The sequence below is a fragment of the Oncorhynchus masou genome, unplaced genomic scaffold (assembly GCF_036934945.1).
Source record: "Oncorhynchus masou masou isolate Uvic2021 unplaced genomic scaffold, UVic_Omas_1.1 unplaced_scaffold_585, whole genome shotgun sequence".
Classification (NCBI taxonomy): Eukaryota; Metazoa; Chordata; class Actinopteri; order Salmoniformes; family Salmonidae; genus Oncorhynchus; species Oncorhynchus masou.
In genome coordinates, this window is record NW_027012271.1 from 107,501 (window position 1) to 125,649 (window position 18,149).

Sequence of the window (18,149 nt, forward strand, 5' to 3'; positions counted from 1 at the left end):
AGAGAGAGAGAGAGACAGAGAGAGAGACCGAGAGAGAGACAGAGAGAGACAGAGAGACAGAGAGAGGACTCTTCAACAGACACCGTAGTCTATTTTCCTGGGTTAAGTTGTTTTCCCCGGCCGTACCTTCTTATCCTTCTTGTGCTTGCCGTGTTTCTTGGCTTTGTGCTTCTCCTTACACTTCTTCTTGTGTTTGTCGTCCTTAGCAGAGGGAGTCAGGGACGGACGGCGCTCCGCTGCTGAAAAGACCAGCAGAGATGGTGAGACTCCAAATCATCTATATCAAGATGGGCTGCAACAGACTGGTTCGAACAGCTTTTTGTGAACAACAAGAACTGAATAGATGTTAAGGAATCATAACGTCCGTTTAACCGGGTTTTGATTGGATCACGTTATTGGTAAGGGACTCACTCAATGTAGAGGAAGGAGGAGGCAGCCGAGGTCCAAACTCCTCCTCTTCCATTTTCTGGTCCCGAGGGGGAGGGGCAGCAGCAGGACCACTGGGCGTTTTGAACACAACGTCTAAAAAATAAAAACAGACTTAAAACCATCAGAGATCTCCCATCATTCTCCACTACCCAGAGTTAAAACCATCAGAGGTCTCCCATCATTCTCCACTACCCAGAGAGTTAAAACCATCAGAGATCTCTCATCATTCTCCACTACCCAGAGAGTTAAATCCATCAGAGGTCTCCCATCATTCTCCACTACCCAGAGAGTTAAAACCATCAGAGGTCCCCATCATTCTCCACTACCCAGACTTAAAACCATCAGAGATCTCTCATCATTCTCCACTACCCAGAGAGTTAAAACCATCAGAGATCTCCCATCATTCTCCACTACCCAGAGAGTTAAAACCATCAGAGATCTCCCATCATTCTCCACTACCCAGAGAGTTAAAACCATCAGAGGTCTCCCATCATTCTCCACTACCCAGAGAGTTAAAACCATCAGAGGTCTCCCATCATTCTCCACTACCCAGAGAGTTAAAACCATCAGAGGTCTCCCATCATTCTCCACTACCCAGAGAGTTAAAACCAGAGGTCTCCCATCATTCTCCACTACCCAGAGAGTTAAAACCATCAGAGATCTCCCATCATTCTCCACTACCCAGAGAGTTAAAACCATCAGAGATCTCCCATCATTCTCCACTACCCAGAGAGTTAAAACCATCAGAGATCTCCCATCATTCTCCACTACCCAGAGAGTTAAAACCATCAGAGGTCTCCCATCATTCTCCACTACCCAGAGAGTTAAAACCATCAGAGATCTCCCATCATTCTCCACTACCCAGAGAGTTAAACCATCAGAGATCTCTCATCATTCTCCACTACCCAGAGAGTTAAAACCATCAGAGGTCCCCATCATTCTCCACTACCCAGACTTAAAACCATCAGAGATCTCCCATCATTCTCCACTACCCAGAGAGTTAAAACCATCAGAGATCTCCCATCATTCTCCACTACCCAGAGAGTTAAAACCATCAGAGATCTCCCATCATTCTCCACTACCCAGAGTTAAAACCATCAGAGATCTCTCATCATTCTCCACTACCCAGAGAGTTAAAACCATCAGAGGTCTCCCATCATTCTCCACTACCCAGAGAGTTAAAACCATCAGAGGTCTCCCATCATTCTCCACTACCCAGAGAGTTAAAACCATCAGAGATCTCACATCATTCTCCACTACCCAGAGAGTTAAAACCATCAGAGATCTCCCATCATTCTCCACTACCCAGAGAGTGTTCATACCTGGGTGTAGCTGACACAGGAGGACCAGTGTTCCTACCTGGGTGTAGCTGACACAGGAGGACCAGTGTTCCTACCTGGGTGTAGCTGACACAGGAGGACCAGTGTTCCTACCTGGGTGTAGCTGACACAGGAGGACCAGTGTTCATACCTGGGTGTAGCTGACACAGGAGGACCAGTGTTCCTACCTGGGTGTAGCTGACACAGGAGGACCAGTGTTCCTACCTGGGTGCTGGCTGGGTGTAGCTGACACAGGAGGACCAGTGTTCCTACCTGGGTGTAGCTGACACAGGAGGACCAGTGTTCCTACCTGGGTGTAGCTGACACAGGAGGACCAGTGTTCATACCTGGGTGTAGCTGACACAGGAGGACCAGTGTTCCTACCTGGGTGTAGCTGACACAGGAGGACCAGTGTTCATACCTGGGTGTAGCTGACACAGGAGGACCAGTGTTCCTACCTGGGTGCTGGCTGGGTGTAGCTGACACAGGAGGACCAGTGTTCCTACCTGGGTGCTGGCTGGGTGTAGCTGACACAGGAGGACCAGTGTTCCTACCTGGGTGCTGGCTGGGTGTAGCTGACACAGGAGGACCAGTGTTCATACCTGGGTGTTGGCTGGGTGTAGCTGACACAGGAGGACCAGTGTTCATACCTGGGTGTAGCTGACACAGGAGGACCAGTGTTCCTACCTGGGTGTTGGCTGGGTGTAGCTGACACGGGAGGAGCAGGCTGGGTTGTGTTGACATTCAACTGGTTAGATATCTGAGGCCCAGTCCCAGCCTTGCTCCGAACACCTTCCGCCTTCTCCTCCTCCTCCTCACTCTCTCCTTCAGAAGACGAGGAAGACTTCTCGTCTGATGAACTGGCGAAGATGGCCTTGAACAGATCCATAGACGGCCTGCTCTCCTCCTCCTCCTCCTCTTTCTGCTCCGTGTCTGGCTGCTCAGTTAGTCAGAAACATCACCGATTAACAACATGTGACTTACAAAACATTTGTATCTCTTACGACCGCCAACCCTCTACGGATTACAGTCCACCGTCGACCCTCTACGGGTTACAGTCCACCGTCGACCCTCTACGGGTTACAGTAGACCGTCGACCCTCTACGGGTTACAGTCCACCGTCGACCCTCTACGGGTTACAGTAGACCGTCGACCCTCTACGGGTTACAGTCCACCGTCGACCCTCTACGGGTTACAGTAGACCGCCGACCCTCTACGGGTTACAGTCCACCGTCGACCCTCTACGGGTTACAGTAGACCGTCGACCCTCTACGGGTTACAGTCCACCGTCGACCCTCTACGGGTTACAGTAGACCGTCGACCCTCTACGGGTTACAGTCCACCGCCGACCCTCTACGGGTTACAGTAGACCGCCGACCCTCTACGGGTTACAGTCCACCGTCGACCCTCTACGGGTTACAGTAGACCGTCGACCCTCTACGGGTTACAGTAGACCGTCGACCCTCTACGGGTTACAGTAGACCGTCGACCCTCTACGGGTTACAGTAGACCGTCGACCCTCTACGGGTTACAGTCCACCGTCGACCCTCTACGGGTTACAGTCCACCGTCGACCCTCTACGGGTTACAGTCCACCGTCGACCCTCTACGGGTTACAGTCCACCGTCGACCCTCTACGGGTTACAGTCCACCGTCGACCCTCTACGGGTTACAGTCCACCGTCGACCCTCTACGGGTTACAGTCCACCGTCGACCCTCTACGGGTTACAGTAGACCGCCGACCCTCTACGGGTTACAGTAGACCGCCGACCCTCTACGGGTTACAGTAGACCGCCGACCCTCTACGGGTTACAGTAGACCGTCGACCCTCTACGGGTTACAGTCCACCGTCGACCCTCTACGGGTTACAGTAGACCGTCGACCCTCTACGGGTTACAGTCCACCGCCGACCCTCTACGGGTTACAGTAGACCGCCGACCCTCTACGGGTTACAGTCCACCGTCGACCCTCTACGGGTTACAGTAGACCGTCGACCCTCTACGGGTTACAGTAGACCGTCGACCCTCTACGGGTTACAGTAGACCGTCGACCCTCTACGGGTTACAGTCCACCGTCGACCCTCTACGGGTTACAGTCCACCGTCGACCCTCTACGGGTTACAGTCCACCGTCGACCCTCTACGGGTTACAGTCCACCGTCGACCCTCTACGGGTTACAGTCCACCGTCGACCCTCTACGGGTTACAGTCCACCGTCGACCCTCTACGGGTTACAGTCCACCGTCGACCCTCTACGGGTTACAGTCCACCGTCGACCCTCTACGGGTTACAGTCCACCGTCGACCCTCTACGGGTTACAGTCCACCGTCGACCCTCTACGGGTTACAGTAGACCGCCGACCCTCTACGGGTTACAGTAGACCGCCGACCCTCTACGGGTTACAGTAGACCGCCGACCCTCTACGGGTTACAGTAGACCGCCGACCCTCTACGGGTTACAGTAGACCGTCGACCCTCTACGGGTTACAGTCGACCCTCTACGGGTTACAGTCGACCCTCTACGGGTTACAGTCGACCCTCTACGGGTTACAGTCGACCCTCTACGGGTTACAGTCAACCCTCTACGGGTTACAGTCAACCCTCTACGGGTTACAGTCAACCCTCTACGGGTTACAGTCAACCCTCTACGGGTTACAGTCAACCCTCTACGGGTTACAGTCAACCCTCTACGGGTTACAGTCAACCCTCTACGGGTTACAGTAGACCGTCAACCCTCTACGGGTTACAGTAGGTGTATGTAGTGTAGTAGGATGGTACCAGAACCTCTACAGTAGGATCAGTGGTGTATGTAGTGTAGTAGGATGGTACCAGAACCTCTACAGTAGGATCAGTGGTGTATGTAGTGTAGTAGGATGGTACCAGAACCTCTACAGTAGGATCAGTGGTGTATGTAGTAGGATGGTACCAGAACCTCTACAGTAGGATCAGTGGTGTATATAGTAGGATGGTACCAGTACCTCTACAGTAGGATCAGTGGTGTATGTAGTAGGATGGTACCAGAACCTCTACAGTAGGATCAGTGGTGTATATAGTAGGATGGTACCAGTACCTCTACAGTAGGATCAGTGGTGTATGTAGTGTAGTAGGATGGTACCAGTACCTCTACAGTAGGATCAGTGGTGTATGTAGTGTAGTAGGATGGTACCAGTACCTCTACAGTAGGATCAGTGTTGTATGTAGTAGGATGGTACCAGTACCTCTACAGTAGGATCAGTGGTGTATATAGTAGGATGGTACCAGTACCTCTACAGTAGGATCAGTGGTGTATATAGCAGGATGGTACCAGTACCTCTACAGTAGGATCAGTGGTGTATATAGTAGGATGGTACCAGTACCTCTACAGTAGGATCAGTGGTGTATATAGTAGGATGGTACCAGTACCTCTACAGTAGGATCAGTGGTGTATATAGTAGGATGGTACCAGTACCTCTACAGTAGGATCAGTGGTGTATATAGCAGGATGGTACCAGTACCTCTACAGTAGGATCAGTGGTGTATATAGTAGGATGGTACCAGTACCTCTACAGTAGGATCAGTGGTGTATATAGTAGGATGGTACCAGAACCTCTACAGTAGGATCAGTGGTGTATGTAGTAGGATGGTACCAGTACCTCTACAGTAGGATCAGTGGTGTATATAGTAGGATGGTACCAGTACCTCTACAGTAGGATCAGTGGTGTATATAGTAGGATGGTACCAGTACCTCTACAGTAGGATCAGTGGTGTATATAGCAGGATGGTACCAGTACCTCTACAGTAGGATCAGTGGTGTATATAGTAGGATGGTACCAGTACCTCTACAGTAGGATCAGTGGTGTATGTAGTAGGATGGTACCAGTACCTCTACAGTAGGATCAGTGGTGTATATAGTAGGATGGTACCAGTACCTCTACAGTAGGATCAGTGGTGTATATAGTAGGATGGTACCAGTACCTCTACAGTAGGATCAGTGGTGTATATAGTAGGATGGTACCAGTACCTCTACAGTAGGATCAGTGGTGTATGTAGTAGGATGGTACCAGAACCTCTACAGTAGGATCAGTGGTGTATATAGTAGGATGGTACCAGTACCTCTACAGTAGGATCAGTGGTGTATGTAGTAGGATGGTACCAGTACCTCTACAGTAGGATCAGTGTTGTATGTAGTAGGATGGTACCAGTACCTCTACAGTAGGATCAGTGGTGTATATAGTAGGATGGTACCAGTACCTCTACAGTAGGATCAGTGGTGTATGTAGTGTAGTAGGATGGTACCAGAACCTCTACAGTAGGATCAGTGGTGTATGTAGTAGGATGGTACCAGTACCTCTACAGTAGGATCAGTGGTGTATATAGTAGGATGGTACCAGTACCTCTACAGTAGGATCAGTGGTGTATATAGTAGGATGGTACCAGAACCTCTACAGTAGGATCAGTGGTGTATGTAGTGTAGTAGGATGGTACCAGAACCTCTACAGTAGGATCAGTGGTGTATATAGTAGGATGGTACCAGTACCTCTACAGTAGGATCAGTGGTGTATATAGTAGGATGGTACCAGAACCTCTACAGTAGGATCAGTGGTGTATGTAGTGTAGTAGGATGGTACCAGTACCTCTACAGTAGGATCAGTGGTGTATATAGTAGGATGGTACCAGTACCTCTACAGTAGGATCAGTGGTGTATGTAGTAGGATGGTACCAGTACCTCTACAGTAGGATCAGTGGTGTATGTAGTAGGATGGTACCAGTACCTCTACAGTAGGATCAGTGGTGTATGTAGTAGGATGGTACCAGTACCTCTACAGTAGGATCAGTGGTGTATATAGTAGGATGGTACCAGTACCTCTACAGTAGGATCAGTGGTGTATGTAGTGTAGTAGGATGGTACCAGTACCTCTACAGTAGGATCAGTGGTGTATGTAGTGTAGTAGGATGGTACCAGTACCTCTACAGTAGGATCAGTGGTGTATATAGTAGGATGGTACCAGTACCTCTACAGTAGGATCAGTGGTGTATATAGTAGGATGGTACCAGAACCTCTACAGTAGGATCAGTGGTGTATATAGTAGGATGGTACCAGTACCTCTACAGTAGGATCAGTGGTGTATATAGTAGGATGGTACCAGTACCTCTACAGTAGGATCAGTGGTGTATATAGTAGGATGGTACCAGTACCTCTACAGTAGGATCCGTTGTAGGGCCATCAGTAGTAGAGGCTTCTGGTCCTGACCCAGAGGCTTCAATACGAGCCACGCTGAGGAACTCACTGACCGGATCCTTCTCCTTGTCCCCAGCCTGGCCAGACACATCCCACCTGGACCTCTTCCCTGGCTCAGAGGGCTTCACACCTACACAGAGAGAGACGCAGGGGCCAGGTTTACACAGAGAGACGTAGGGGCCAGGTTTAGACAGAGAGACGTAGGGGCCAGGTTTACACAGAGAGACGTAGGAGCCAGGTTTAGACAGAGAGACGCAGGGGCCAGGTTTACACAGAGAGACGTAGGGGCCAGGTTTAGACAGAGAGACGCAGGGGCCAGGTTTACACAGAGAGACGTAGGGGCCAGGTTTACACAGAGAGACGTAGGGGCCAGGTTTAGACAGAGAGACATAGGGGCCAGGTTTACACAGAGAGACGTAGGGGCCAGGTTTACACAGAGAGACGTAGGGGCCAGGTTTACACAGAGAGAGGGAGAGACGCAGGGGCCAGGTTTACACAGAGAGACGTAGGAGCCAGGTTTACACAGAGAGACGTAGGGGCCAGGTTTACACAGAGAGACGTAGGGGCCAGGTTTACACAGAGAGACGTAGGGGCCAGGTTTACACAGAGAGACGTAGGGGCCAGGTTTACACAGAGAGACGTAGGGGCCAGGTTTACACAGAGAGACGTAGGGGCCAGGTTTAGACAGAGAGACGTAGGGGCCAGGTTTAGACAGAGAGAGAGAGAGAGACGTAGGGGCCAGGTTTACACAGAGAGACGTAGGGGCCAGGTTTACACAGAGAGACGTAGGGGCCAGGTTTACACAGAGAGACGTAGGGGCCAGGTTTACACAGAGAGACGTAGGGGCCAGGTTTACACAGAGAGACGTAGGGGCCAGGTTTACACAGAGAGACGTAGGGGCCAGGTTTAGACAGAGAGACGTAGGGGCCAGGTTTAGACAGAGAGAGAGAGAGAGAGACGTAGGGGCCAGGTTTACACAGAGAGACGTAGGGGCCAGGTTTACACAGAGAGAGAGAGACGTAGGGGCCAGGTTTACACAGAGAGAGAGAGAGACGTAGGGGCCAGGTTTACACAGAGAGACATAGGGGCCAGGTTTACACAGAGAGACGCAGGGGCCAGGTTTACACAGAAAGACGTAGGGGCCAGGTTTACACAGAGAGAGAGAGACGTAGTGGCCAGGTTTAGACAGAGAGAGAGAGAGAGAGACGTAGGGGCCAGGTTTACACAGAGAGACGTAGGGGCCAGGTTTACACAGAGAGACGTAGGGGCCAGGTTTAGACAGAGAGACATAGGGGCCAGGTTTACACAGAGAGACGCAGGGGCCAGGTTTACACAGAAAGACGTAGGGGCCAGGTTTACACAGAGAGAGAGAGACGTAGTGGCCAGGTTTAGACAGAGAGAGAGAGAGACGTAGGGGCCAGGTTTACACAGAGAGACGTAGGGGCCAGGTTTACACAGAGAGACGTAGGGGCCAGGTTTAGACAGAGAGACGTAGGGGCCAGGTTTACACAGAGAGACGTAGGGGCCAGGTTTAGACAGAGAGACGTAGGGGCCAGGTTTACACAGAGAGACGTAGGGGCCAGGTTTATACAGAGAGACGTAGGGGCCAGGTTTACACAGAGAGACATAGGGGCCAGGTTTAGACAGAGAGAGAGAGAAGTAGGGGTCAGGTTTACACAGAGAGACGTAGGGGCCAGGTTTACACAGAGAGACGTAGGGGCCCGGTTTACACAGAGAGACGTAGGGCCAGGTTTACACAGAGAGAGGGAGAGACGCAGGGGCCAGGTTTACACAGAGAGACGTAGGGGCCAGGTTTACACAGAGAGACGTAGGGGCCAGGTTTACACAGAGAGACGTAGGGGCCAGGTTTAGACAGAGAGACGTAGGGCCAGGTTTACACAGAGAGAGGGAGAGACACAGGGGCCAGGTTTACACAGAGAGACGTAGGGGCCAGGTTTAGACAGAGAGAGAGAGACGTAGGGGCCAGGTTTACACAGAGAGACGTAGGGGCCAGGTTTAGACAGAGAGACGTAGGGGCCAGGTTTACACAGAGAGAGAGAGAGACGTAGGGGCCAGGTTTAGACAGAGAGAGAGAGACGTAGGGGCCAGGTTTACACAGAGAGAGAGAGACGTAGGGGCCAGGTTTACACAGAGACGTAGGGGCCAGATTTAGACAGAGAGACGTAGGGGCCAGGTTTACACAGAGAGATGTAGGGGCCAGGTTTACACAGAGAGACGTAGGGGCCAGGTTTAGACAGAGAGACGTAGGGGCCAGGTTTAGACAGAGAGACGTAGGGGCCAGGTTTAGACAGAGAGACGTAGGGGCCAGGTTTAGACAGAGACGTAGGGGCCAGGTTTACACAGAGAGAGAGACGTAGGGGCCAGGTTTACACAGAGAGAGAGACGTAGGGGCCAGGTTTACACAGAAAGAGAGACGTAGGGGCCAGGTTTACACAGAGAGAGAGAGACGTAGGGGCCAGGTTTACACAGAGAGAGAGAGACGTAGGGGCCAGGTTTACACAGAGAGAGAGACGTAGGGGCCAGGTTTACACAGAGAGAGAGACGTAGGGGCCAGGTTTAGACAGAGAGACGTAGGGGCCAGGTTTACACAGAGAGACGTAGGGGCCAGGTTTAAACAGAGAGACGTAGGGGCCAGGTTTAAACAGAGAGACGTAGGGGCCAGGTTTACACAGAGAGACGTGAGGTGTAGTGTAGTGAGGTGTAGTGTAGTGAGGTGTAGTGTAGTGAGGTGTAGTGTAGTGAGGTGTAGTGTAGTGTAGTGAGGTGTAGTGTAGTGAGGTGTAGTGTAGTGTAGTGTAGTGGGGTGTAGTGTAGTGAGGTGTAGTGAGGTGTAGTGTAGTGTAGTGAGGTGTAGTGTAGTGAGGTGTAGAGAGGTGTAGTGTAGTGTAGTTAGGTGTAGTGTAGTGAGGTGTAGTGTAGTGTAGTTAGGTGTAGTGTAGTGTAGTGAGGTGTAGTGTAGTGTAGTGAGGTGTAGTGTAGTGTAGTGAGGTGTAGTGTAGTGAGGTGTAGTGTAGTGAGGTGTAGTGTAGTGAGGTGTAGTGTAGTGAGGTGTAGTGTAGTGAGGTGTAGTGTAGTGAGGTGTAGTGTAGTGAGGTGTAGTGTAGTGAGGTGTAGTGAGGTGTAGTGCAGTGTAGTGAGGTGTAGTGTAGTGAGGTGTAGTGTAGTGTAGTGAGGTGTAGTGTAGTGAGGTGTAGTGAGGTGAGGTGTGGTGTAGTGTAGTGAAGTGTAGTGTAGTGAGGTGTAGTGTAGTGAGGTGTAGTGTAGTGAGGTGTAGTGTAGTGAAGTGTAGTGTAGTGAGGTGTAGTGTAGTGAGGCGTAGTGTAGTGAGGTTTAGTGTAGTGAAGTGCAGTGTAGTGAGGTGTAGTGTAGTGAGGTGTAGTGTAGTGAGGTGTAGTGAAGTGTAGTGTAGTGAGGTGTAGTGTAGTGAGGTGTGGTGTAGTGTAGTGAGGTGTAGTGTAGTGAGGTGTAGTGTAGTGTAGTGAGGTGTAGTGTAGTGAGGTGTAGTGTAGTGAGGTGTAGTGTAGTGTAGTGTAGTGAGGTGTAGTGTAGTGTAGTGAGGTGTAGTGTAGTGAGGTGTAGTGTAGTGAGGTGTAGTGTAGTGTAGTGAGGTGTAGTGTAGTGAGGTGTAGTGTAGTGAGGTGTAGTGTAGTGAGGTGTAGTGTAGTGTAGTGTAGTGAGGTGTAGTGTAGTGAGGTATAGTGAGGTGTAGTGTAGTGAGGTGTAGTGAGGTGTAGTGTAGTGAGGTGTAGAGTAGTGTAGTGAGGTGTAGTGTAGTGTAGTGAGGTGTAGTGTAGTGAGGAGTAGTGAGGTGTAGTGTAGTGAGGTGTAGTGTAGTGTAGTGTAGTGAGGTGTAGTGAGGTGTAGTGTAGTGAGGTGTAGTGAGGTGTAGTGTAGTGAGTTGTAGTGTAGTGAGGTGTAGTGTAGTGTAGTGAGGTGTAGTGTAGTGTAGTGAGTTGTAGTGTAGTGAGGTGTAGTGTAGTGTAGTGAGGTGTAGTGTAGTGAGGTGTAGTGTAGTGAGGTGAGGTGTAGTGTAGTGAGGTGTAGTGTAGTGTAGTGAGGTGTAGTGTAGTGAGGTATAGTGAGGTGTAGTGTAGTGAGGTGTAGTGTAGTGAGGTGTAGTGTAGTGAGGTGTAGTGTAGTGAGGTGTAGTGAGGTGTAGTGTAGTGAGGTGTAGTGTAGTGAGGTGTAGTGTAGTGAGGAGTAGTGAGGTGTAGTGTAGTGAGGTGTAGTGTAGTGTAGTGAGGTGTAGTGTAGTGAGGTGTAGTGAGGTGTAGTGTAGTGAGGTGTAGTGTAGTGTGTTGTAGTGTAGTGAGGTGTAGTGTAGTGTAGTGAGGTGTAGTGTAGTGTGGTGTAGTGTAGTGTAGCGAGGTGTAGTGTAGTGAGGTGTAGTGTAGTGTGGTGTAGTGAGGTGTAGTGTAGTGTACTGAGGTGTAGTGTAGTGAGGTGTAGTGTAGTGAGGTGTAGTGTAGTGAGGTGTAGTGTAGTGTAGTGAGGTGTAGTGTAGTGTAGTGAGGTGTAGTGTAGTGAGGTGTAGTGTAGTGTAGTGAGGTGTAGTGTAGTGAGGTGTAGTGTAGTGAGGTGTAGTGTAGTGTGGTGAGGTGTAGTGTAGTGTGGTGAGGTGTAGTGTAGTGAGGTGTAGTGTAGTGTAGTGAGGTGTAGTGTAGTGAGGTGTAGTGTAGTGAGGTGTAGTGTAGTGAGGTGTAGTGTAGTGAGGTGTAGTGTAGTGAGGTGCAGTGTAGTATAGTGAGGTGTAGTGTAGTGAGGTGTAGTGTAGTGAGGTGTAGTGTAGTAAGGTGTAGTGAGGTGTAGTGTAGTGAGGTGTAGTGTAGTGAGGTGTAGTGTAGTGAGGTGTAGTGTAGTGAGGTGTAGTGTAGTGTAGTGAGGTGTAGTGTAGTGAGGTGTAGTGTAGTGAGGTGTAGTGTAGTGAGGTGTAGTGTAGTGTAGTGAGGTGTAGTGAGGTGTAGTGTAGTGAGGTGTAGTGAGGTGTAGTGTAGTGAGGTGTAGTGTAGTGTAGTGTAGTGAGGTGTAGTGTAGTGAGGTGTAGTGAGGTGTAGTGTAGTGAGGTGTAGTGTAGTGTAGTGAGGTGTAGTGTAGTGAGGTGTAGTGAGGTGTAGTGTAGTGAGGTGTAGTGTAGTGTAGTGTAGTGAGGTGTAGTGTAGTGAGGTGTAGTGAGGTGTAGTGTAGTGTGGTGTAGTGAGGTGTAGTGTAGTGTAGTGAGGTGTAGTGTAGTGTAGTGAGGTGTAGTGTAGTGAGGTGTAGTGTAGTGAGGTGTAGTGTAGTGAGGTGTAGTGTAGTGAGGTGTAGTGTAGTGAGGTGTAGTGTAGTGTAGTGAGGTGTAGTGTAGTGTAGTGAGGTGTAGTGTAGTGAGGTGTAGTGTAGTGAGGTGTAGTGTAGTGAGGTGTAGTGAGGTGTAGTGAGGTGTAGTGTAGTATAGTGAGGTGTAGTGTAGTGAGGCGTAGTGTAGTGAGGTGTAGTGAGGTGTAGTGAGGTGTAGTGTAGTGAGGTGTAGTGTAGTGAGGTGTAGTGTAGTGTAGTGAGGTGTAGTGAGGTGTAGTGAGGTGTAGTGTAGTGAGGTGTAGTGTAGTGAGGTGTAGTGTAGTGTAGTGAGGTGTAGTGTAGTGAGGTGTAGTGTAGTGAGGTGTAGTGTAGTGAGGTGTAGTGTAGTGAGGTGTAGTGTAGTGTAGTGAGGTGTAGTGTAGTGTAGTGAGGTGTAGTGAGGTGTAGTGTAGTGACGTGTAGTGTAGTGAGGTGTAGTGTAGTGTAGTGTAGTGAGGTGAGGTGAGGTGTAGTGTAGTGAGGTGTAGTGTAGTGTAGTGAGGTGTAGTGAGGTGTAGTGTAGTGAGGTGTAGTGTAGTGAGGTGTAGTGTAGTGTAGTGTAGTGAGGTGTAGTGTAGTGTAGTGAGGTGTAGTGAGGTGTAGTGTAGTGCAGTGAGGTGTAGTGTAGTGTGGTGTAGTGAGGTGTAGTGAGGTGTAGTGTAGTGTAGTGAGGTGTAGTGTAGTGTAGTGAGGTGTAGTGAGGTGTAGTGTAGTGTAGTGAGGTGTAGTGTAGTGTAGTGAGGTGTAGTGTAGTGTAGTGAGGTGTAGTGTAGTGTAGTGAGGTGTAGTGAGGTGTAGTGTAGTGTAGTGAGGTGTAGTGTAGTGAGGTGTAGTGAGGTGTAGTGTAGTGAGGTGTAGTGTAGCGAGGTGTAGTGTAGTGAGGTGTAGTGAGGTGTAGTGTAGTGTAGTATAGTGAGGTGTAGTGTAGTGAGGCGTAGTGTAGTGAGGCGTAGTGTAGTGAGGTGTAGTGTAGTGAGGTGTAGTGAGGTGTAGTGTAGTGAGGTGTAGTGTAGTGAGGTGTAGTGTAGTGAGGTGTAGTGTAGTGAGGTGTAGTGTAGTGTAGTGAGGTGTAGTGAGGTGTAGTGTAGTGAGGTGTAGTGTAGTGAGGTGTAGTGTAGTGTAGTGAGGTGTAGTGTAGTGAGGTGTAGTGTAGTGAGGTGTATGTTAGTGAGGTGTAGTGTAGTGTAGTGAGGTGTAGTGAGGTGTAGTGTAGTGAGGTGTAGTGTAGTGAGGTGTAGTGTAGTGTAGTGAGGTGTAGTGTAGTGTAGTGAGGTGTAGTGAGGTGTAGTGTAGTGCAGTGAGGTGTATTGAGGTGTAGTGTAGTGTGGTGTAGTGAGGTGTAGTGAGGTGTAGTGTAGTGAGATGTAGTGAGGTGTAGTGTAGTGAGGTGTAGTGTAGTGAGGTGTAGTGAGGTGTAGTGAGGTGTAGTGTAGTGAGGTGTAGTGTAGTGTAGTGAGGTGTAGTGTAGTGTAGTGAGGTGTAGTGTAGTGTAGTGAGGTGTAGTGTAGTGTAGTGTAGTGTAGTGTAGTGTAGTGAGGTGTAGTGAGTGTATATGTAGTGTAGTGTAGTCAACTGTATGTAGTTGATTCCTCTCTGAGTTTTCCCGCTCTTGAGCGGTCCCCACCCCTTTTCCTTTGTCTACCAAGCTGACATATTGGTTTGGCCCGCTAGGGACTTTTTCTTTGTATCATTTAGTAACCCATGTATAGCCTATTGTGTGTGTGTGTGTGTGTGTGTGTGTGTGTGTGTGTGTGTGTGTGTGTGTGTGTGTGTGTAATTAAGTTAGTTAGTAAATAAATAATTAAGTTGATTTGTATATCGCTGATTCAGGGTTCATGCAGATATCCAAGGGGTTTGAGACGTTCAGTAATGAGACTAATGAGGTAATAATACATTAATAAGTGACTAATCGATAAGATATGGAAACATCGGAAGAGTTAATTCGGGAAATAAATACTCTAAACATTTTCCCGTGGTGCCGACTTCCTAGTTAATTAAAGTAATTAAATTAAACAGAGAATAGATTTGATAATATGCAGTCTTAACATTTAATGATAGTCAACGCCCCGACACTCTGAAATTCTTCCCTGTAACACTTGAGATAAAATGCGAAGTGTCTGGATAAAGTAGAACTGATTGTTTGTTACCTTGTGGAGCGGGGGAAGCACTAGCTGTTGGACTCTCTGATACAGTCAGGAAGTTAAACACAGAGAACTTGTCTCTCTTCACTTTGGGCATTCCCACAAACCCTGACCTGGAAAGAAAACAACAGTTAGATCTGACAACCCCAGACCTGGATAGACAACAACAACAGTTAGATCTGACAAACCCTGACCTGGATAGACAACAACAACAGTTATATCTGACAAACCCTGACCTGGATAGACAACAACAACAGTTAGATCTGACAAACCCTGACCTGGATAGACAACAACAACAGTTATATCTGACAAACCCTGACCAGGATAGACAACAACAACAGTTATATCTGACAAACCCTGACCTGGATAGACAACAACAACAGTTATATCTGACAAACCCTGACCTGGATAGACAACAACAACAGTTATATCTGACAAACCCTGACCTGGATAGACAACAACAACAGTTAGATCTGACAAACCCTGACCTGGATAGACAACAACAACAGTTATATCTGACAAACTCTGACCTGGACAGACAACAACAACAGTTATATCTGACAAACCCTGACCTGGATAGACAACAACAACAGTTATATCTGACAAACCCTGACCTGGACAGACAACAACAACAGTTAGATCTGACAAACCCCGACCTGGATAGACAACAACAACAGTTATATCTGACAAACCCTGACCTAGACAGACAACAACAACAGTTATATCTGACAAACCCTGACCTGGATAGACAACAACAACAGTTATATCTGACAAACCCTGACCTGGATAGACAACAACAACAGTTATATCTGACAAACCCCGACCTGGATAGACAACAACAACAGTTATATCTGACAAACCCTGACCTGGATAGACAACAACAACAGTTATATCTGACAAACCCTGACCTAGACAGACAACAACAACAGTTATATCTGACAAACCCTGACCTGGATAGACAACAACAACAGTTATATCTGACAAACCCTGACCTGGATAGACAACAACAACAGTTATATCTGACAAACCCCGACCTGGATAGACAACAACAACAGTTATATCTGACAAACCCTGACCTGGATAGACAACAACAACAGTTATATCTGACAAACTCTGACCTGGATAGACAACAACAACAGTTATATCTGACAAACCCTGACCTGGACAGACAACAACAGTTATATCTGACAAACTCTGACCTGGATAGACAACAACAACAGTTATATCTGACAAACCCTGACCTGGACAGACAACAACAACAGTTAGATCTGACAAACCCTGACCTGGACAGACAACAACAGTTATATCTGACAAACCCTGACCTGGATAGACAACAACAGTTAGAGCACAATGCAACGACACAAGCAGTAACCATTGAGTTTTAGTATTCATAGTACCATTCATTCCGTGGTGGTCAAGTGTGTGTGTGTGTGTGTGTGTGTGTGTGTGTGTGTGTGTGTGTGTGTGTGTGTGTGTGTGTGTGTATCGTACCCAGGATAGGGGTCAGGTATGTTGAACCTCTTGCAGAGCAGATTGTCAGGGTGCCATTCAAACGTGTCTCTGGTCAGTTTTCCAAACATCTTCATCTTCACGGCTGCCTGCTTGTCATCCACATCATTCTGAAGACAAACAGGAGGAACAGAGGATCAACCCACTGAGCCTCACACCCGATCCTGGATGCCCAGCCTGTAACCCAATCCTGGATGCCCAGCCTGTAACCCAATCCTGGATGCCCAGCCTGTAACCCAATCCTGGATGCCCAGCCTGTAACCCAATCCTGGATGCCCAGCCTGTAACCCAATCCTGGATGCCCAGCCTGTAACCCAATCCTGGATGCCCAGCCTGTAACCCAATCCTGGATGCCCAGCCTGTAACCCAATCCTGGATGTCCAGCCTGTAACCCAATCCTGGATGTCCAGCCTGTAACCCAATCCTGGATGTCCAGCCTGTAACCCAATCCTGGATGTCCAGCCTGTAACCCAATCCTGGATGTCCAGCCTGTAACCCAATCCTGGATGTCCAGCCTGTAACCCAATCCTGGATGCCCAGCCTGTAACCCAATCCTGGATGCCCAGCCTGTAACCCGATCCTGGATGCCCAGCCTGTAACCCAATCCTGGATGCCCAGCCTGTAACCCAATCCTGGATGCCCAGCCTGTAACCAGGATGCTCAGCCTGTAACCCAATCCTGGATTCCCAGCCTGTAACCCAATCCTGGATGCCCAGCCTGTAACCCAATCCTGGATGCCCAGCCTGTAACCCAATCCTGGATGCCCAGCCTGTAACCCAATCCTGGATGCCCAGCCTGTAACCCAATCCTGGATGCCCAGCCTGTAACCCAATCCTGGATGCTCAGCCTGTAACCCAATCCTGGATGCCCAGCCTGTAACCCAATCCTGGATGCCCAGCCTGTACCCCAATCCTGGATGCCCAGCCTGTAACCCAATCCTGGATGCCCAGCCTGTAACCAGGATGCTCAGCCTGTAACCCAATCCTGGATTCCCAGCCTGTAACCCAATCCTGGATGCCCAGCCTGTAACCCAATCCTGGATGCCCAGCCTGTAACCCAATCCTGGATGCCCAGCCTGTAACCCAATCCTGGATGCCCAGCCTGTAACCCAATCCTGGATGCCCAGCCTGTAACCCAATCCTGGATGCCCAGCCTGTAACCCAATCCTGGATGCCCAGCCTGTAACCAGGATGCTCAGCCTGTAACCCAATCCTGGATGCCCAGCCTGTAACCCGATCCTGGATGCCCAGCCTGTAACCCAATCCTGGATGCCCAGCCTGTAACCCAATCCTGGATGCCCAGCCTGTAACCCGATCCTGGATGCCCAGCCTGTAACCCAATCCTGGATGCCCAGCCTGTAACCCAATCCTGGATGCCCAGCCTGTAACCCAATCCTGGATGCCCAGCCTGTAACCCAATCCTGGATGCCCAGCCTGTAACCAGGATGCCCAGCCTGTAACCCAATCCTGGATGCCCAGCCTGTAACCCAATCCTGGATGCCCAGCCTGTAACCCAATCCTGGATGCCCAGCCTGTAACCCAATCCAGGATGCCCAGCCTGTAACCCAATCCTGGATGTCCAGCCTGTAACCCAATCCTGGATGTCCAGCCTGTAACCCAATCCTGGATGCCCAGCCTGTAACCCAATCCTGGATGTCCAGCCTGTAACCCAATCCTGGATGTCCAGCCTGTAACCCAATCCTGGATGTCCAGCCTGTAACCCAATCCTGGATGCCCAGCCTGTAACCCAATCCTGGATGCCCAGCCTGTAACCCGATCCTGGATGCCCAGCCTGTAACCCAATCCTGGATGCCCAGCCTGTAACCCAATCCTGGATGCCCAGCCTGTAACCAGGATGCTCAGCCTGTAACCCAATCCTGGATTCCCAGCCTGTAACCCAATCCTGGATGCTCAGCCTGTAACCCAATCCTGGATGCTCAGCCTGTAACCCAATCCTGGATGCCCAGCCTGTAACCCAATCCTGGATGCCCAGCCTGTAACCCAATCCTGGATGCCCAGCCTGTAACCCAATCCTGGATGCCCAGCCTGTAACCCAATCCTGGATGCCCAGCCTGTAACCAGGATGCTCAGCCTGTAACCCAATCCTGGATTCCCAGCCTGTAACCCAATCCTGGATGCCCAGCCTGTAACCCAATCCTGGATGCCCAGCCTGTAACCCAATCCTGGATGCCCAGCCTGTA

General features: G+C 49.7%; 1 protein-coding gene across 1 annotated transcript in view; it reads right to left on the reverse strand.

Moving 5' to 3' along the window:
* The window catches only part of gpatch1 (G patch domain containing 1), an 81,031-nt gene that overhangs the window by 4,273 nt on the left and 58,609 nt on the right, over positions 1–18,149 (reverse strand). The window contains exons 14-19 of the mRNA XM_064962628.1: positions 15,932–16,059; positions 14,447–14,553; positions 6,920–7,092; positions 2,436–2,685; positions 412–522; positions 127–236 (exon numbers count right to left, since the gene is read on the reverse strand). Of these exons, the coding sequence (XP_064818700.1) occupies positions 127–236; positions 412–522; positions 2,436–2,685; positions 6,920–7,092; positions 14,447–14,553; positions 15,932–16,059 (879 nt within the window). The remainder of the gene's footprint in view (positions 1–126; positions 237–411; positions 523–2,435; positions 2,686–6,919; positions 7,093–14,446; positions 14,554–15,931; positions 16,060–18,149) is intronic.